Source organism: Cervus canadensis, chromosome 2 (assembly GCF_019320065.1).
Source record: "Cervus canadensis isolate Bull #8, Minnesota chromosome 2, ASM1932006v1, whole genome shotgun sequence".
Lineage (NCBI taxonomy): Eukaryota > Metazoa > Chordata > Mammalia > Artiodactyla > Cervidae > Cervus > Cervus canadensis.
In genome coordinates, this window is record NC_057387.1 from 46,850,713 (window position 1) to 46,872,651 (window position 21,939).

The 21,939-nt window shown below is 35.6% G+C and overlaps 1 protein-coding gene across 2 annotated transcripts in view; it reads right to left on the minus strand.

Moving 5' to 3' along the window:
• Window positions 1-886: 886 nt before the first annotated feature.
• Window positions 887-21,939, minus strand: part of ABCD3 (ATP binding cassette subfamily D member 3) — a 76,291-nt gene continuing 55,238 nt past the window's right edge. For both annotated transcript variants that reach the window (XM_043460598.1, XM_043460597.1), the window contains exons 11-23: window positions 20,522-20,591; window positions 20,333-20,430; window positions 20,129-20,220; window positions 18,428-18,519; window positions 18,278-18,341; window positions 18,098-18,161; window positions 12,829-12,906; window positions 12,662-12,727; window positions 12,477-12,566; window positions 11,878-11,997; window positions 6,944-7,048; window positions 4,533-4,589; window positions 887-2,471 (exon numbers count right to left, since the gene is read on the minus strand). In XM_043460598.1, coding sequence (XP_043316533.1) covers window positions 2,394-2,471; window positions 4,533-4,589; window positions 6,944-7,048; window positions 11,878-11,997; window positions 12,477-12,566; window positions 12,662-12,727; window positions 12,829-12,906; window positions 18,098-18,161; window positions 18,278-18,341; window positions 18,428-18,519; window positions 20,129-20,220; window positions 20,333-20,430; window positions 20,522-20,591 — 1,074 coding nt within the window. In that variant the 3' untranslated portion in view covers window positions 887-2,393. The remainder of the gene's footprint in view (window positions 2,472-4,532; window positions 4,590-6,943; window positions 7,049-11,877; window positions 11,998-12,476; window positions 12,567-12,661; window positions 12,728-12,828; window positions 12,907-18,097; window positions 18,162-18,277; window positions 18,342-18,427; window positions 18,520-20,128; window positions 20,221-20,332; window positions 20,431-20,521; window positions 20,592-21,939) is intronic.

Genomic DNA, 21,939 nt, shown 5'->3' on the forward strand with positions numbered 1-21,939 from the left:
TCCTTCCAATGAATATTCAGGACTGACTTCCTTTAGGATGGACTGGTTGGATCTCCTTGCAGTCCAAGGGACTCTCTAGAGTCTTCTCCAACACCACAGTTCAAAAGCATCAATTCTTCGGCGCTCAGCTTTCTTTATAGTCCAACTCTCACATCCATACATGACTACTGGAAAAACCATAGCTTTGACTAGACGGACCTTTGTTGACAAAGTAATGTCTCTGCTTTTTAATATGCTGTCTAGGTTGGTCATAACTTTTCTTCCACGAAGTAAGCGTCTTTTAATTTCATGGCTGCAGTCACCATCTGTAGTGATTTTGGAGCCTCAAAAAATAGTCTTTCACTGTTTCCACTGTTTCCCCATCTATTTGCAGATTAAACTGCCATTTATTTCCCACTGCAGTCTATGGATGATGCTAACAGGAATTATGTGGAAAAAGATGTCCCATGGTCAATCACATCCTGGAAACACTGGATTCCTTTAGTGTAAGCCTTCCTAGAACTATCAAATTAATGTACATGGTGATTCTCCAGGGAAGGGATCTTCTTCACACCTCAAATGTGAGGTGAGGCAATTTTTAATTTATAGGGAAGAAAAAAATCAAGGAGAAACATTTTTTTTTTTTATTGCGATAGGAATAACCGGGCAGTTAGGAAAATACTTCTATTAGTAGGTTTAGGGTAACTTAGAAATCTGATAATCTGAAACTTCCCCATGTCATAAAATCTTCCCTAGGACTGATATGATCTTTCAAGGTCCCCTGACTATTTGGCAGCATTTGTGAAGTACCCCTAAAGTTTTTTCATGACTTTTCTAAAAAAAGGAATTCATTTCAATAAAACCACATTTGATAAAACTTTTTGAAAATGAGACACTGGGTGCCAAAAAGGGCTTCTGAATTTTTATTTTTGTATTTTTCAAGTCAAGACTGTATGAACTCTGTATGAACTATCTAGGATTTATGTACCAGAATAAAAAGAATGAGCAAAGATTGTATAGGATATCTGATTCTTTTTTAATCTGAACAGAAAATAAGTAAGTATACAAGTTTGCTAAACAGAAGTTGTAAAAACTGAATGTTATGTATTATGGAATCAGTACAAGTTTTACTTCGGTAGTTGGTGATTCTTAAGAGTTAATTCTGCAAAAAAACCAAAACCAGTTATGCAAAAACAAGAATATAAAAAGCCCCTTTCTGAATCCCAGTTTGATAAAACTGATTTCATATCTAGCTTATTGATAAGACTCAACTGCAGTTCTCCCTGTGCAAGTAATACACACAGTCATTAATGGTGGTTTGGTGAGATAAAATTGATTTCTCTTAGGATAGAGTTCAATATAATAACCCAAATATAAAAAAGTTATTAAAGATTCACAGAGATAAACCAGTGCCTCAGGAAACATAATTCACCCACGTGCATAATTGTATAACATATTTCTTAAACATACAATCACGGTCAAAGACAGTGATAACATTGCATACTCAGTGCTTCACTTCATGTAGTGCATTCTTATGGCTCACCTGGAGTTTAACACCATGTAACCACCATGCATCTAATGAATGGGCTTCTAACATACACAAATCCACTCAATTCATTAAAAATTCTAAAAATCTTAGAAGACTTTGAACTTGACATGTAAGGACTTTGTGTCTTAATATCCCAATCACTGAGCAGACTAGGTGGAAACACAGTAACCCTCCCCTGTAAAGCAAGACTGCACATGTACTTTCATTGCATCATCACAAAGAACCCCCAAAACAACTCAATACTGAAGATTGTGAGGGGCATATTTATTACTTAGGCAAAGAAAATTCAAATGGCTTTCCTGGAGTCCAGTGTACCCCATGACATATGCCAGAAATGAGGATAACTGCGGCAGCCAATGGAATCTGCCACAGCGTCATAAACGCAATCATGCCAAGATGCACATTTTGATAGAACACTGTGATTTGTTTCCCGCTATCATGGGACACAAGAAAATGAAACTCAAGACTCTGGTTAGAACAGGACAAGTGATGACCCCAGTTTTAAATAGGGTTCTTCATTGAAGGAAAAGAGAGCCATAAAAGTCAAAGTAGCTGACTTCAAATGGTTTACATCCCAGGATGAATCAGGTTATACTGATTTAAGCCCAATTTAATTTAGGCAGGTTTTTAACCACAAGAATAAGGACATTCTTAGTACATATTAATAATTAAACCAACATATACACAATTAGCAATATCCTATATAATATTAAATGTTTCAATAACTTGTTCTCGATTATTTTGTACCTAATTTGTTGCTTTGTCTTAAAAAACAAGCTCAACTTTATTTTACAATGTACTTTGTATTTCTAATTGTATTCTGTAATTATTTCATTGAAGCTGGTACAATACAGTTCTCCAGATTCTAGGAGCCAAATTCAACTGTATCTTCTGTTATCTGTTTGAATTCATAATTGCCTCTGCCATCCATATGCAGGTAGTACTATGGGAAAGAAGGGAGAAAGAAATCAATAACTGAGAATCTTCTTTCAATCAGGAATTTATGTAGAGGTTATCATACAAGAAAATGACTGGAAACAATCATTTTAAGCCACTAAAATTTTCAAAAGTTTATACTCAGAAATGCAAACCATTTTCCAAGGACAGACTAAATGACGAAGTCTGCTCTTTTTAAAAAAAGTCACAAAATACCTCTGCTCATAGCGGATATAGCACTTTCCATTATGAGAACTAAAACACCAGACTTCCTTATTTATTTTAAAGGGACCAAATCTGTAAGCATCCCACTAATTAGAATGCTTCTGTCACTCCACAACCAAGGATCTGCTCAACAGAGGTGCAGCTGCAATATGTGCAAGCCTATCAGACAGGACAGCCTCTAAAACATTTACTTTAGCCGGTTTCCCAGATCAGTTCGGAACCTCTGACTTAAGGCTTTTTGTTCCTCTGTTGACTTGGCAAAGGAGGAAAAGAGCCCATATAATTCCATCCTACAAAGATGCTTAGGATAGCAGCTACAAAGCCTTCTGTTTTATTTAGTGGTTTTCTGTTTACTAAAAAGATCTTCTTTTTCTCAGTTTTCTATATTGTTATTTTAAGCTATTTTGGACTCAACACTGCAGTTCTTTGTATCAACCCTCCATCACATGGGCACTGATCCGGTGGTTACTTTGCTACTTGTCTCCACCTCCAGGAGAAGAGGCAAGGGGAAAGCCAAGTCCTTGCACTGTCCCAAGGTTGTAACGTTTATGGACTTCTGTGAAAACACAAAGGCTTGGATATATTTTTAACTACTTTGATATCCAGTTAGTTTTCTATTCAATTAACAAAAATGGGAAAATTATAATGCGCCATTATAAAACTATCTTTAAAAGTCAACAGCTATACACAATTTCATTAAAGTTTATTAAGAACTTTCATACAGGCTATGTCTGATCCACATGGTAACCTATGAGACAGCTGGGCAAGGATCAGTAACTCTATTATACAAAGGAAACACTGTCAGAAACAGTGTTGCCTGAACCCAGGTATTCTGACTTCAAATTCCATGATCTTCCTTTAACCATCTGTACACTACTGTTTGGACCATAATATTCCTTAGAGCAGAGACAGTACTCTGTATCCCTCATAACACTTAGCCCAGTATTTGGCTTTTTTTAAAAAAGGAGCTCAATCAGGTGTATTTTATGGGACAAGATAGCCTTATCATGTTCCAATTTTTCTCAAACCCTTTCTTTCACCTGAAATTTCTGTATCATTTAGGAAGGAAAGGGGGAAGGAAGGAAGGAAAGAAAGAGAGAAAAAAAGAGAGGGAAGGAGGAAGAAAGAGAGTGAGAGAAAGAAAGCAGGGAGAAAGAAAGAAAAAAAGAAAGGAAAGGAAGAAAAAATGAACTAAGCTGGGTTTATTCTTCAGGGTTGATCACTTTACATTAGGAGAGGGAAAGAACTGCTATGGTGAGAATGGCACTATGACCCTGCCGGCCAGCCTGAAATGCTGTAAATCTCACTGTAGTACCTGTGTAGATCAGAGTGACCACTTAATGAAGTCTGTTTTATTATTTTATTATAGTGTGTGATGATAAACCAGCTGACATTATAGTTTCCTCCTTGTAGTTCTGATGCTGTTCTAAAGCTGTCCCTAAACTTTTTGCCATCTGATCCTTCTTAAGACTCTCTTTCTTTTTGGTCAATAGAGAATGGTTAAGAAAAGGTTGTGATTAGATTATGTACATTTTAGTCAGTAACAGTGTATTATGTAACAGTGATTTATAAAACTGGAGAATCATTAACTGGTTCTCTAATACCTTTCCTATATAACTAAAGACTATCCATATTAATATATATTATAGCCCTCAAAATTGACAACTACAATAATATTTATAAAAATGCTATTTTATAGCAATGAATTAGAATCACCTTTTCCCCTTAAATTATATATCTATAATGGAACACACACCAAGAAATCTAAAGTCATAATCACCTAAATTCATATATGAAAATAAAACAAACCCTCACTATACCATTCAATGTAAGAAATACAAACCTCATGGTGTTTCCAAAGAGATTTTCTATGTGACACAGTGAAGAGGGTAATGCCAACCTAATACAAGGAAAATGATTTAGGTTTACATCAATAACACAGAATTACAAATTAAATTAGTCTATATAATTTAAGCTGTTAAGATGACTGGCTTCAGTAACTATAGTTAAAAATCAACTGATACCAAATGTTTAAAGTAACACAAAGTATAGGCCATCAACTACATAATAAAAACTAACAAGTATCAATAGAGTCTAAGAAAGAAAAAAAACTAAACTAACAGTTACTAGCTTAATTAAGTGTATTATTTTGTTTGGGGCACAAAATATATATCCTAGCATATTTTCTATTTTATTGCGAAAAATATATGAAAAGAGCATAAGGATGGTAAAAATGGCAAAAGGTCAAAATCAGGAAAATAAAATCCATATAATATTGCCTACAGTAAATCTGTTTTTCAAATACAGTATAATCTTTACTGGAACCCCTTATTTTGGAACATGTCTTAGAATTTGGATTTTGGAAAAGCAGCATTTACCACTCCGAGAGGGTTCTGAGGTAGAATTCTGAAATTAAACACATCAATGTTTCTGCAGCAACACATATGGACACGGACATTCAGTAAGATGAATATCAATAAAAGGGCTTAAAAATCTTCTATTAGTTCAGGCCAGCTCTAGCTACCCAGTAAGCTTGCCACAAAATAATGAAAAATCTTTTTCAGTTTTAAAAGCTTACTGGATTTTAGACTGTGAATTAGGGTTTATGGACCATTCTTCAGATTTTCAAAACATGAAGAGACGTAGCTAGTTGCTCTGGATCGGTGATTCTCAACCGGGGAGAAGAGGCAGGGGACACATTTCAAGGTCTTCTGATTGTCAAAACTAACAGTGCTAGAGACATCTAATGAGTTGAGATCAGAAATGTTTCCAAACATCCCACAAAGCAGAGGACAGCCTTCCACAACTAAGAATAATCCACCCCAAAATGTCAATAGTGCTGAGACTGAGCAACCCTGCTCTAGGATCACTGTTTCTCAACATAGGTCTCTCGAGGCTGAGAAACATGCTAGGGTAACCAGGAAATCTCCACCATGAGTTCCAAATCTTATTTTCATTTTGATAATTAAAAAGAATTTGGGTAAGTATATTCTTCTTATCACTTCTATCATGAGATTTAAGTGTCCAAGTTCATGTATACACTTCTGCTGGTACCATGTGATGACTTAAGCTGGTATCATTTAAAACTTTTAATGTGTAATAAGTTCCGGTGCCAAATGAAAGGTTATCAGACAGGTCAGAAACTGCATGACAAGTATACTGTCAGTAATTAATAAAACACATATTTCAATGGTGCAACACAGATGTGATTTTTGAAAGCTTATTTCAGATATTATTTCTCATAATTGTAAAATAATGAGATCAGATCTCAACTGAATGAAGGCATTCTTTATTAGAGAATTACTTAAGTCAAAATACACAAGCAAAATTCAAAACATAAGATCTGGACCTCATATTATATTTGCATCTCACATTAAATCCAAACTAGTAGTTTAGTTTCAGCAAAATAGTATCAAATGTCTTTCTAATGCTGCAATTTTGAAACTGTGTTTTAAAATTTCTTCTGTACTTAATTTGTAATATTGTATTGGTTTTGTAGCTGTAAGTGAGTTTTAAGTTCATACCTCATTTCATGTTTATCCATTTTCAAGTGCCATTAAAGTAACACAATTTATCAACTGGGGGCCCCACAGGAAATTTTTTCTTTTAAATGGAATCTATACACAGGAGAATTGCATATTTTATGGGGACTTGCAGCCTACAGCTAGATACAAGAGGAAACTGCATGGAGCTTCTAAGTCACTAATCAAATAGAGACTACATTGTTTTATGTATAAGAGAATTCCACAAACACCTCTTAATACCTTCAAATCTGAAAATCTGTATAGACAAATGGATTAAAAAAAAAAAAAGGCTACTATACTAAAAGAAGCCTTGGTAAAATATTGACCAGGCCAGACAAAAAAAAAAAGATACATTAAAAGTTGCCAAATAATTAGCCAATTTTTTTAAATTTTCTTTATAAAAAAACAAACAATATTTAGGTAAAGCTAATGGAACAAATTAAGAAAAGATCAGTTTATTAACACTGAGGATAGGGAATGAGATAAAAGGGGAAAAAATTTAAATATTTATTTTATATCTAACACATGGCTAAAAAGAATTATATACAGAACTCACTGACAATTATCTCTTCTACTTGTATCTATTTATCAGTTTAAAATCTTTATTAAAGCAAGGTACCTTCCTTTGATAGTAATTTTGTCACTTCATAACTTGGAATCTTCTCTTTGGATAGATATTTGGTTGGACACAGTAAACTGGGAGCAGGGACTGAGAATTTATCACACTTACCTTTCGACAATGACTGTAAATGTAGTCTTCCACATCCACACTAACTGCACTTGTACATTCATCCAAAATAGCAAACTGGGGCTTATGATAAAATAATCTTGCCATCTGAAGCATGAAAGGAAATGCTCTGTATAATCAAATATCACACTACTGAATAAGATAAGTAAGCTAAAACAGATTTACTTTAAATATGCATTTATATTCTATGTAATCCTATATGTTTACATATATTATATGTAAACAAAAAAGGAAATATATTCTAATTCAAAAAAATCTACTTCTCAGAGACAAAAACAACATAAAGAAACTTGATTGCTTTCATTGTCTTCCCAAGCAAAGGGAAAAATGTAACACATGGGAAATACTGTTAAGAGTAAAGCAAAAGCTCTTGACTGAAAGGAGATGAAGTTGAGTTTTAAATTAATAGTAAAAAAATCTCTAAACAAGATTAGAGGATACACATTTTAATGAAATCTTAGAATTCAGACTATAGATAACTCAGATGCAAAAACTATTTTTAAGCAGTCTGTTGCTTAAGTAATGCCAACTAATATTAAGTTGCCAATTTATACTCCTACCAATAATGTTTGAGTGCACATGTTGTATATACCCCTGTGGTCAATATTGGGCATGCTCATTTTTAAAAGTCTATGCAAATTTTATAAGTGAAAATTAACATCAAGACTGTTATAGCTTAACATTTCTTTGATTAGCAGGAATGCTGAACATGTTGCTGTTTATTTTCCATATGTATTTTATTTTCCAGGATTATTTATCCCGACCCATTGTCTAACAGATATTCCAAATTGTCACCTGCCTCCTAACACCAATCTCGATGATATAAAGTGGGCACTTTCTATCCTTGCCCAATTTATCTTCTCTGCAACACTGAACTCAGGTAACCATTCCCTCCTTGAGAAAGTGAGAGTGAGACCATGGAGTTTCAAGTGTCTTAAGCTGTTTTCTCAAGTTCCTTTTCCAGCATTTTCTCTTCTGCTGGACCATTAAATGTTGGGGTCCCTGAGGGTTAATTTCTAGGCCCTCTTCTCTTTTTCCTATTTTGTTTCTCTGAGTGATCTTTTCAAGTCTCATGATTTCAAATATTATTTACATTTGTAAACTCCCCCAAATATCTCTCCCACCAATACCGCTATTCTAATTTCTAGGTTGATACATACAAATTCCTATTTAATCTTTCTATTTGGATATCTTACAGGACTCACAGACTTTAAACATCTAAAACTCAACGGATTTTCTAGATTTCCCCCTTAAATCCATTCATCCATTTCCTCCACCCCATAGTGAACACTTCAGAGCAGCTGCTCGAGCTAGAAAGCTGTCAGTCCTCCTTGTTCTCCTCCTCCTCCCCCGGCCCCATTTTTAGTCCAAGTCAGCCCTGTGACATCTACTCACTTTACTCCAGCTTACAATCATGTGCTTAGCCCAGAGCGCAATCTTCTGCCTGGATAACCACAAAGAGCCTCCTGCTTCCTCCTTTGTGCCTCTTTAATTCTCCATGTAATCAGAGATGATCTTCCAGAAATGTGAGAATTTCATTCTTCTACTTAAAACCCTTCAATGATTTCCCATTTTGCTTAGAATAAAATCCAAACCCCTTACCATGACCTACAAGATGCTGCACAACCGTATTCCTACTCACTCGCTAACCTCAACATTCCAGCACCATCATCTCCTCTCAACGACCAGGAGACAAGGTGTCACAGGCCTCAGAGGCTTAGGACATGTCACTTTCCTCGTGTCTCAAACGCCTCACTCTGCTCCTTGTTATCATTCAAACTTCTGCTTAACGTCACCTCAGACAAACCTACCTGATCCCTCCCAACCCAAGTGGGTCCCTTTCGTAACATCTCTGTAGTTCTTCACACAGCATAAACTACATTGTCTGTTTCTTCATCTATCCCTTAGGCTGTAATACTCACAAAAGCCAAGATTCCATTTTAATGACTACTGCATACCTAACACCTGTATAGTATAGCAGATATTCAAATATTTGATCAATGAATAACCAAAACAGCTTTCTTGGGAGTTTACACTTTATTTATAAAGGGTGAGGAAGGGGAAACAGCAATGACAGACTATCAAGAAGTTCAGCTGTGCAGAGAATGAAAGGGGACCTTTGGTTAAGGGAGTTTGGTTTTTAGGTCAAAGAGACCTGAAAATATCTTTCTGAAAGAGAACTAGAAGAAATTAAATATAGGTGGGTGTGTGTGTCAGGGTGGTACAGAACCGAAGGAAAGGGATGTGATAAAAGTTGGAGGAGGGAGGATCCAAAAACACAGATGGAAACAGTTAGCCTATTTAGGCTTTCTCAAGAGGAAGGATGACATATCCTCCACAAATAGAGGAAACAGGAGTTCAGGACAGCCCAGTGCAAAGTTATTAAGAGAAGTGGTTATTTGAAAGCATTCAAATGCCCCTCCTCTGCGTTCCCAAGGATTGCTTTGCATTCCTTTGTCTCCACACTTATCACACTATATGGAAATTTTCTCATCATGTGTCTTTCTCTCTCCTACTATGTGGTTAGCCACTTGGTATTGCAATACAAGGAGATTTTGAAGAATATGAACACTGCAGTCATACTGCAAGCCACCCACCACCTTCTACCAGCTGTAACATTTACTAGATATCTTTGCCTGGCAAGCCACTTAACTGTTCTACAGTTCTATCCCCTCTGTGGAATGGGACTCTCATAGCTCTCATCTCACAGAACTGCTGAGAGAACGAAGTGAGATAACCTGTGTAAAGTGCTTGGCATATTGCCTATCACCTATTAAGCACTCAATAAAAATTAGCTGTTTCTTAACTGAAATAACAGCTTCTCTTTCTTCTCTAAGGAACAGGAGGTGAGTTATTCTGCTGAGAGTGGTGGGGTAATAACGGGGTAGAAAGCCTGAAACTGGTAGTTCTCATATGATTATCATGAAAAATGAGACAGAGGGACAAAAATCAGTAAAATGACTGCCAAGACATGCTGTGAGTGCCTGAAAGACTGGAAACCATGGAAGGGCAGTGGCAGCAATCCATCTCTTTCTCTGACTTTTTTTCCAGCAGTGCTCAGAAGTCCATGCACAAAAATGCCAAGGCAAACTGCTCTTAGGTCAGTATTTAAATAATATGAGAAAACAAAAAGTGAAAAAGGAAGTTAAGGGGAAGAGATCATTTGTTCATTTAAGAAATATCTCCTGTGTACCTCCCATGTGCCAGGGCCTGGATTATTAAGTCTGCTGGATGGGAAAGAAGGCAGAGTCAAAAGGGAACTGATCAATTGTAGAAAAGGAATGGGTCAATATCAGAGAGATCTCAGTGAGTTTGAGGAACGGGAACAACTGCCAATAATGTAAAAGAAGTAATTACATAATGGACTTTAAAAAACACTAAAAATCTTATGACAGTGGAATCTCTGGTAAGAGGCTTTGGACCTTTCTTCATACTTTTATAAATATTTCAACTTTTCTATCATATATACTTTTTCATTTAAAAAAAAAATCACTAAAGAGGAAGAGGAAGGAATAGTGGAGCAGAGGGACTCCCCTGCTGGTCCAGTGGCTAAAACTTCACGTTCCCAATGCAGGGGGCTCAGGTTCTATCCCTGAGCAGGGAACTAGACCTCACACACCACAACTAAGAGCTGGCATGCTGCAACTTAAAAAAAGATCCTTCATGCTGTGACTAAAGATCCTGTTTGCTGCAACTCAGACCTCATGCAGCCAAATAAATATTAAAGAAAGAATAGTGGAGCAGAAAAGATGACTATGAGTCAAAGAAATAAAGCAGACCAATCTATAATATTATTTGGAGCAACCCTGGCTGATGATGGTGCTGGACCCAAATGAGTGTAATAAAGGAAAGAGACATGTCACCCAATCACTCAATGCCCAATCACTTCAAATTCTCACTCCTCCAACCCAATATCTACCTTGAGAATGGCTGATCTCTCTCTTCTGTTCATGATTTATTCATCAGTCTAGATTAATTTCACCTTATAGCACTAGCCAAACGAATCACAATATTAGGTTGATATTAAGTTCATAAAGAATGGGTATAAATTGGGGGAAAACAACATGCAAAACGTTCCTCACAGAGTGGGAGGTAACCATAAGGCTGAATATAACCTGAAGATAAAGAGTAAGCAATTTAGCAATACGTCAACTCTTTTGCTAGGTTTCCTTGGCTACGGTTTTCCCTCATTTACACAAAATTTACACTCCCTCCCTCCAAAATTCCTCTGGATCTGCTCAAATTATGGTACTAGTTAGAAAATGACTCTTTAAAAGTTATCCCTCTTTACAGAGGACTCCACGAATCACTCTTAATATGCTGTGTTTTATAGCCATGTTGGATTGGGATAAGTTTAGTCAATTATAGAAAAATTAAAACAATTCCTTTCAAATGTTTCTTTATATTTTTATATTAGGAAATTTTTGAAATTCTAAGTAACTTTTAGTAAATATTGAGCTCTGAAACAAGAATACATATAGTGATAGAGGGAAAGGGCAAGAACAGAACAAAGAATAAAAAGAAAATTTAACACCTCTAACACCTTCAGCTACTTTAGAGAGAACAGCCTGAGTAAGACAGAGAGATGTCTACAGGGAAAAAAGTACTAAAAGGGATCTCACAACCCAACCAGGACCAATGTGCTACAAAGTTCCCCTAACTTTTAGAAAAACAGATTAATGGTATATAATTGGATCTGCATCTTTTCCTTTCAAGGGAATATTTATGAATTTTTCAGAATTCTAAATCTACATGCAGATTATTCTTTTATTATCATATAAACAACTATCCCATGATCACTGATAAATAAAAAGATTAATAAAGCGGTGTGCCCTGATTGTCACAATGCTGGATTCTAAGAGCGGACTTCAGGCAGGCAGCTGCACTGCCGCGCAGGGTCTTCAGAGCACACTCACCGCCATTCTCTGCTTCTCTCCACCACTCAGCACGTCCATCCAGTCCTGAACACTGTCCCAGCCACCTTCACGTTCAAGGATATGACTCAGCTGGACATTATCTAAGTATTCCTTCAGTACCTTTCAGCAAAATGATTAAAGATGAAATCGTGTTTAATATAAACCGACATTCTCTGTCTTGCTTTATTTTTGAAACTAGAATTGCTATAATTCTATTGCCAATATCACTAAAAAAGGTACATTTCACCAAAGAATGTGAAAGGTAAACCAAAAACTCTTTTACTTCCTATTTATAGTAATTTTGACAAAATAAATCTAGCCGCTTAAAAAGAATAACATTATTATGTACAATTAAGGGATGAGGACAACGGGGAAACAAATAATAGTGTAAAGATGACATTAAACATTCAACAGTCATATTTAAGCAAAATGGTTAACATCTTACCACAACCTGTAAAGTTATAATTATTGATAAAGTTTTAGAAGTCTTTACAAAAGGTTAGGATTAACCACTTGGCATCTAAAATACTTAATTGATTAAGATAAAGACTCTGAAATGGAGTGTTTTCAGTAAATCTAGTATATAAACATTTCCTTACGAGGTCAGAAATCCCCTTCTTTTTCTGATCTTCCTTTCCATCTGGATATATCACTTGGTCTCGAAGTGTTCCAAGGGTCATATAAGGTCTCTGATAGTAAAAGAGCAAAAATCATTAGAGTAAACTTATTAAAAACAAAAGATCTTTAAACCAAAGATTATAAAATAGCTCAAGCAAGGTCTTACCTGAGGAACATAAAATAACTTTCCTCTCTCAGGTTTAGTTAGACGTCCTCCAAAAAGAGGCCATAACTATAAAAGCAGAGGAAGAGGAACAGTGGTAAATTTCACAATGCGGTATAGATGATAAGGCAAAGTAAGACTGCAAAATCCTAAGGCCAGTTTTTACTTACTTCACCAAGAACACGGAAAAGTGAACTCTTTCCACAGCCATTTGGACCACAGATTAGAACATTGGCCCCAGATCGAACCTGAAAAAAAATCAGTCTATGAATTAATTAAATAGAACATATACACAATGAACATTTCCTTAGAGTCAAAGAAGCTAATGATAAGCTTTCCATTTTGTCTACAGATGTGATATTAGATAGAGGCAGTGTACGGTATGGATGAAGAGGCCTTTTATTTTTGTTTACTTTCCATTTTTACTCAGTCACTTCTTTCCCTCACTTAAAAACCACTATTGATTGACATCAACTTAAATCTCAATCAGAATACAAAGAGCTAAAGCTTGAATTCTTGAAAACAGCAATTGTGTATATACACAATCTTTTTTTTAAATGCAGTTGTACTATATATACTATTCTATAACTTATTATTTAACAATCTATCACAGATATATTCATATTCTCCCCATTCTTTTCTTAATGCCTGCACTGTATTCCATAGTAAGGATGTATCAAAATTTATCTAAATACTCTCCTTTTGTTAAGTATTTAGGTCATCTGCATTTTGTTTGCTTTTTAATAATACTGCAATGAAACTCCAAGTCAGCAAGCAAACCGATACACTAGTGAGAAATATTTCTATAGATCAGATTCTTAGAAATTATAACTTGCATCGAAGTATATGTGTATTATAAATATTTATATGTTCACCAAATTGTTCTGCAAGAATGTAAAGATGGAAGTTAAATGCAAAAATGTCAAGAGGGACTGAGTTCTAAGTTTATATAATGTGAGTTAATCAAACCTGTGATGAATCAAAAACCCTGGGTCATAATTCTAGCCTTCACAGCAATGGAGCACAGCAGGAAAGACATCAGAGATGAGGTACCCTAGCAGCGGGACCTGCCTTTTTAAAAACTGTTGAGTCTTAGGTTCCTATTACTTAACTCAATGAATATGTATTGAATACTAAGTGTCAGGCTCTGTTCTAAGGCAATACAGACATATTAGTGAGTAAAAGAGTACTTAATGAGTACTTTATGAGTACTCATATTAGTGAGTAAAAGAGACCAAAAAACCCCCAAACAACAACAACAACACACAAAAATCCTTACCCTTACCAGTATACATTCTAGTGGGAGACACATACAATGAGGAACATGAACAATAAATAAGTAAATTAAACAGTATGTCAGAAAGTAAGTAGAATGGGGGGAAAACAGATCAAGGTGAAAAACAACAACAAAAAAACCTAGGGGTTTGGGCGGGGTGCTGCATTTTTAAGCTCGTCAGGCCAGGCCTCACTGAAAATGACAACTGGGCAAAACTTTTGAAAGAAGTAAACTAGAAGCTTATTTGGAGGAAGATCATTATAGTTTCTATCCACAAAAAGGAGCTACAAAAGCTGAGCAGGAACGCACCTGCCCTGTTCAAAAATCAGAGAGGAGTCTACTAAAGAAGAAAGAGCAGGAGAGAAGAACGGGAGAACTGAGCTCAGAGAGGTAGATGTGGTGGCAGGGTAGTAACGGGCAAATCCTACAGGGCACTGTAAGCCACTGAAGGAGCTTCTCCTGATGTAATATACCGAGCCACTTGCATTATTCACACCAGTCAAAAGGTGGAAGCAACAAAATGTGGCCTACACATACAATGGAATATTACCATTCAGCCTTAAAAGGAATGAAGTTCTGTATGTGTCACAACATAAATCAACCTGAAGACATGATGTTACGCAAAAACTGCCAGACACAAAAGGACAAATATGATGACTCCATTTACATGAGGTACTCAGAACAGGCAAATTCATTGAGACAGAAAGTAGAACAGAGGTTACGAAGGACTGAGGGGTGGGGAGGAAAAGGAGCTATTGTATAATGGGTGGTTTCTGTTTGCTGTGAAGACAGTGGTGGCGGTTGCACCACACACTAAATGTACTTAATGCCACTAAATTATACATTTAAAAATAGTTAAAACAGCAAATTTTATGATCTGTGTATTTTACCACAGTTGATCTCTAACAAAATGCCACAACTTATGCACATCAATATTACAGAAGGAGCTATTGTGAATGACTTTTCCAAATGATGAGCGGTCTCTTTTTCCGAGAAACTAGAGAGTCATTTTGATGGGACTTCTAAATACATACTTCTTGCTTCTATACAACTGAAAATAGTGAATATTCCTAATAATACATTATATATAATAACTGTACTCTATTATAATAGTGATGCCTTGAGGAGTGCCTGAAGTTCAGAGAACTGTTAATTAAATGGATCCCTATCACCCTGATTTATCTAGATAATGTTAGCCATAAGTATATTTTTCCTGCACCTAACTACTTATTGTGGTTTTTACTGCCATCCTATAGCTCTCCACATTATTTGGTGCAACATGCCAGGAAACCTAGAAACCAAGTTTGTAATGATGTGTATAAATAATCACTAGAGTTACTGAAATCCTTAAATACTCTTATGGACAAAAGTCTTGAGACTCAGCATTAACTTTTCTTTACTCCACGGTAATAATGTTGGACAAAACTTCTAATTATGCCATCAGCCATGGTAAGCCAGTAATAATTTTTCCAAATTAAAGAGTTATAAGACCGTATTTCATTCCCCCCACCCCCCGCCCCCCGGACTGAATTATGACTAAAAGCCAAGGATAACTTTCACTGAAAACCAAGTTCTTAAGAACACTCTATTACTGAGGATCCTGGATTGCTTTACTAGGGCAATGAATGCTTTGAACCACATATTTTTCTTTATTTTCAAGCAAGCCGGATAGGGAGAAAACAATCAGATGCTACAAAAAAAAAAAAAGAAGGGTGTTTGTTGAATTTTAAAAAAAGCTACGTTAAACAAATGTTGGAAAAGACAAAATAAATGAGAAAAAGGCAAATCTAACTTAAAATATCTTAAGTCAGAAACAGACAGAAGAAAAGCTTTTAACAGTGGACCAAGAGGACAGATGTCAAAGAAAGCTCCCAGTGGAGAAGAACACCATACAAGAATCATAGAACAGGTAAGAGCGGTATAGAATATGATCACAGAGTAAAAAAACTTAAACAAGCAGATTGTAAAATAAGACTTTCCAAAATGAAACCAAAATAAAAGCAAAAAAGTAAAGGCCTCTCTGTGGCTAAAAAAAGTGAAGTTACCAGGACTGGCCAGGAGTATACTAAAATTCAAATATAAAGGTTTTAAAGGGAAGGGCTTTGGACTAGAATGAAAAGGACAGCAGTAGTGTGGTCACCTTATGAAAAAGTGAGCAGACCAAAATCATGATCTATTTTCTCCACATATGTGTACACACAGATCCCAAATCTCTCCTCACTAGGCACAAGACAGGTGTGCATCGGAACTGCTGGTGTATTCTCTGTCTGCATAAAGAGAGAAGTAAGGGAAAGCAGGAGAAAGGGCCCAGAGGATTCTTCAGTGGAGAAAATCTCATGGCTCTTTCTATGCGTGGGTGGTAACAATAAAGGGGCTACTGGAAATCTATCAAAGATGGGGTTTTGAGCTTTTTATTCCTGATACCAAGCCCTGTAGGTGGCCACGTACTCTGCCAACGGAACCTATTTGACTGTAGCACCCAGAGCTAAATGAAAAACACACTTCTGTAATACTTGTGCCATTAAACATTTATCAACCATATTCACATTTTCGGTACTTCCCTTTGTGTTTCCTGACTTTAAAACAAACATGACAATATATAATATTCAATACTGAGTAAGTCCCACGTACTTTACAAAACTAACACTTCACAGTTTTATAGTTTTTTAAAAAGAAAGTGGAGACATACATAATAAATATACATGCTAAAAGGAGAAAAACTTACTTATGACACTTTGAAAACAAATCCAATAACTCTACTTCTATTTTGTAAACTATCAGACAACATTCTTCAATGCAAGCAGCTGGAAATAATCTCCATATACAACACAAATTACAGAGGGCCATGAACATAGGGCATGTGGAGAAGAATTCTAGAGTTGTGCTTTCCAATACAACAGCCACTAGTCACATGTGGCTATTTAAGCGCAAATTTATTAAACTTAAGTAAAATTTAAAATTCAGTTCCTCAACTGTACTAGCCACATTTCAAAAGAGTACAATAGCCACATGTGGCTACTATACTGGACAATGCAGATACAGACCATTTCCATATCACAGAAAGTTCTATTGGACACTGTTAATTCTAGAGTAATGGTATCTGGAACTAGAGAGACAGCCCATGTAACAGACATTGATTACTATCTTCAAGATTTTCAGATGTGAACTATTCATAAAGTCACAATAGATACAAACAAAATAATAACCCCTAGGTCTGTGAGAATCTTATAAAATCATACAATAATTCTCATGTTTTGCTTTGGCTTTTTAATTTGGTCTGCTCTTTTGGTTAACAGACTCCTCTGAATCAGCATCACAGTTCACTTGGCTCAAGCTGTTTTGTGCCTTGGGTGAGGGGCAATCTGCAGTGCTATTGTGCTGGCCTCGTATGGTTTTCGTCAGTAATATAAAAAACCGTATTTTGTTTTTATAGGTACGGATCCTCCTGTGCCATCAAAACAATACCAACTCATAAATTATTTTGATTTAAAGAGACTAATGTTATATATGCAAGTTTAAATATTCATCTTACAGTGAAGATTCCAATTATCTATATCTTCTGTGGCTTTCTTGAAAGGGACTTTATTTGCAAAAAGATTTTTTGATAGCAGTATTTGAAACTTTAAAGTCCTGTCAAATAAAAATAGATTTCTGTTTCAAAGACTTATTCTTTACTTTTTCTTCCAATTATACTAAGATCTCACTGACATGCAGTACTGTTCAAGGTATACAGCACAGTGATTTGACTCCCATTCACCATGAAATGATTATCATAGTAAGTTCAGTGAACATCTCATACGGATGCCAGATTAAAGAAAACAGAAAAAAAAAAAAGTGTGTGTGTGATGAGAACTCTTAGGGTTTCCTCTCTTAACAACTTTCAAATATAACATCCAGTATTGTTTTTATATTTTGTTTGTATATTTATTATGTTGTGTATTACACCCCTAGTACTGATTTATCCGGTAACTGGAAATTTATAATACCTTGTAACTACCTTACTCCAAGGCAGTCCTACTTTACAAAGGCTTAGTTTTTAAAGCAATTTTGTGGATTCAGAGACTAAGTGAAGCCTTAAAATTCTTTTAAACATTCAGACAACAGTTTCTCAGTTCACATTTTGAAGATGATTTAAGCTTTTATATAACCATGTAAAAACTTACTTCAAAATTAAGGTCTCGAATCAAGATATCTCCATTTGGCGTTGCTAAAGGAACATGATCAAATCTATAGAAGAAATTAATAAAAAGAGAATAGTTTGACATTAAACACTAAGTAGATGTAGCTGAAAGAGAAAGGCTAATGTGTAGTTTAACAAATGTTTATGGTGCTAAAGAACGTACTTTATAATGTTATCTGTATTGATGATTTCTCCAATTCCAGGTATCAAGGGAATGTCTTGTGCTCCTTCAACACATTAAATGGAAAAATAAGTATTAAAGCATCAAGCCATGTCAGCAAAAACTTATGTGACTGAGTGCATTCATATTTACCCTTTTCCTGTTGTGAGACCATAGTGCGTTCATATTTGCCCTGATTTAAATCCTTTAGTACTTGCATTAATTCTGTAATCCGAGCAGTAAAGCTGGAATTAAAAAAGAAAAAGAAACAAAGAAAGCCATAATCAAAACTCCACAGGCTATCTTATCTTTTATTTTTATTATTTATTTGAATATAATTGACATGTAACATTAAGTTCTTTTATTTTATACAAACCTGACTTAAGTTTCTAAACTTATTATGTAGTTTCAATGAGATCACTTAAAAGAGGTCTCACCAACATTAGTGATATTATACAAGTATCAGTGAAGCCATATACATTTTACTATTATGCTTTAGTAGGAGAGCAGGAAGATGGGACTAAGAAAAGAGGTCTCAGGGTCCCACCTCAACAGATACTGACTTTATTAATAGGCAAGCCAAGAAGGTTGTCTGCCACTAGAACTTCAAGGAATTTTCCAATAAATACTAAAAAAGGACACACACTAGTGCATTTCTTAGGCTGATGAAGCACGAACCCTGGGTTCCTGCTGGGGTGAGCTACACAGCCTTGAATAAAGCTGGCCTTTCTCTCTATGAGGACATCATTTAAGTATGCCACATGCACACTACTTTCTTGCAAACAGGGAAGAATTGGGGAGATCCTGCTCCTTCTTCCTCTGAAGAGGGGAAAAGATGAAGTGTTCTTAATATTAGAGAGAAATCATTGTGGTGATAAGAGAGAAATCAAAACTACTGACAAGAAGTTGAAAAGTATGAATGGCATGATGGTCGAGGAGAAATCACTCTAACCAGAGAAGCAAACAGTATTGTTCTGTGAATAACAAGCAGAAACTTCCTAAAGGAATGGAAGCATCCTCTATGCCAGGAAACGTAAAGGCATGAGGAAGTTATTAACAAGTTGGAAGAAAGTCAGCATTCTCAAGAAAGACTCCTCACAGTAGTTACAGCTTCTTCTATCTTGTCATGAAGACCTTAACTGCTAAAGGAGTAAAGAAGAAGGAATAGAGGAAATATGCAAATTAATCACAGGCCTGGAAAAGATCCAAAGTCATTCAACTTCTTTAGATAACCTGAAACTTAAGGTGCTTTTTTATATTATGTGTTGTGTTAAATACCATATCAAGTCTTTTATACTAGACTTTGAAATTTTGAAATATTTAATTCCATTTGATGGTCTAAGAATAATTTTACCAGATACCCTGACCGGTTTACAACTGAACTTAGAGCTACCACAAGGTAACTTTTCTTTTTTTTTTTTCCCCATTAAAATAAACTTTATCCTTGCTTATGCATTACCAGTATCAAAGACCTAAGGGGAAGAAAAGTATGGTAGGGGACAAAAAAGTCCAAATGAAAAAATTTTATTCACTAACTTAATTTTCTGTAAATTAAGGAAAGACTGTCATGATCTAACATTTCCCATCTTATTGAATACCACTATTCACAGAGCAGACAGCTTGAGAACAACTAACCTAGTTTAAGGCTCAAAACAGCTATCTTAAGGAAACATGAAAAGTACACTATCAGAAAAAAAATCTTCCTAATTTTCTATCAAAACTCGCTTCCAAGAGTAGGAAATCTGGGGATTCAGTTGCTCCTTATCTCAACCTCAATTGGTCACAGTCATTAAGGATAACATTAAAAAAAAAAGATTCTCTGCAGTTGCTCTGTATTAACAAGTCTTAACTTACCCAGCCAATCGAGTCATTTCACGGCCAGCCAAAACTATCCGACCCAGAGCTTGAGACATTCGCAAAAGCATTCTTCCACTTTGGTAGTAATCCTGAAATAGAAAGAAATATTAGTTTTCACTTGTATTTCAAAGATTAAAACTAGCTTTTTTAAATTTTTATATTTAAGATTTCAATTGAGTCTGACTACCATTACCACTTTACCTCCAGAAGTTCCGAATGTGAGCTCTTAAGATGTCGAGGATGAGACAAATCTAAGAAAGGACGACTGACGACTAGGTAACCAACCACAGTGGCAAGATCTGAAACCAAACAGTTAAGATTGAAAAACATCAACGACACCTCACTTTCCCCACAAATTCCATTCTACTATCTCTTTTAAAGCATACTTACATTTGGCAATTATGCTGTCAATGAAGCCCATAGAAAACCGAAACAAAATGAAATTATGTAGGTGCTCCACCTGACAGAAAGCAAAAACAAAAAATATATATACTTCCAGTGTATTAAGAAAAATCAATCTACCATGAGGACAAAAGAAACTGTGTAATTTATGTATTCAACAAATATTTACTGAGTACCTATAATTTCCAATTACATTATACATCACATTTCATTGAGCACAACGCTGATCATAGAATAGGTGTGAAACAAAGCCTTCATGAATCCATTTTTTTGCAAACAGTGGAAAACATAAAGAATATGTGTGGTGTCCCTTGCATGAAATAGTACAGTGATACTGTATTCATAATACTGTCAGATACATATATGCAAAAATTGATCAATAATCAAAACAAACAAAAAACAGAAACAGAAAGATAATTTAGGTGAAATACTAGCTGTCTGGAAATAGCATTCAATGCTTTGCTTTAGCCGGAAACACCTGGTCTTTCTCTAAGACTTGTACTACACTCAATTTGAGCCAAGTGCTAATGTAACGCCACACAGCTTGAGTCTGTAATTTTAATCGCAGCATGCATTATCCCAAAACTGCAAGTCTAAAAATGTATTTTATTCTGCATTTTTAATATTCTTGACTTTTTCATCTATCAGATTACTCAGGCCCTGCATGATCTGCCACCGGGCTCTGTCTCCAACCTCATCTACTTCTTTGCTCTTTCTCACTGAGTTCCAGAAATACTGGTTCCTCAAACAAGCTTCTGCCTCAAGCCTTTCCTTGCCTTGTTTCCTAGATTTACTGATTTTCTAGATATAAATGCCACCTTCAAGAGAGACTTTCTTGCTATCCTAAATTGCTTGGCAATAGCCCCCATTACTACCACTTTATCCCATTTTATTTTTGGTCACAGAATTCACTATGACCTTGAAAGCATATAAAATATTTGTTTACTTGTTTATTGTCTCCCCCACTAAAATGTCGGTTTCCTGAGTACAAGGTAGCTTGCTCTTAATATCTTCCACAAAAGAACAATGGCTGGAACATTTATTCAGTGAATGCCAGATGTTACATACTGAGTTCAATGATGAAGATGCAACAATGAATAAACAGACAAGGTTCCTGAGCTCATGGAATTTACATTCTAATGAAGAAGACAACCAGTAAGCAAACAAGATAATTACAAATAGTAATGTACGCTTTTAAGAAAAACAGATCATTAAAATGGGAAGTAACTGGTGAAGGTCATTTTAGATGGATTAATCAAAGAAGACATGGCCTCAAAAGGTGTTAACTTTGGGGCTGAACTCTAATGCATAAGCATGGGCAAGCCATGTGAAGAGTGAGCTAATTAACAGCAGTCCCTTAGACAATTACCTTAAATGCATTTTATCAGTGAATGCTATTAAATTTC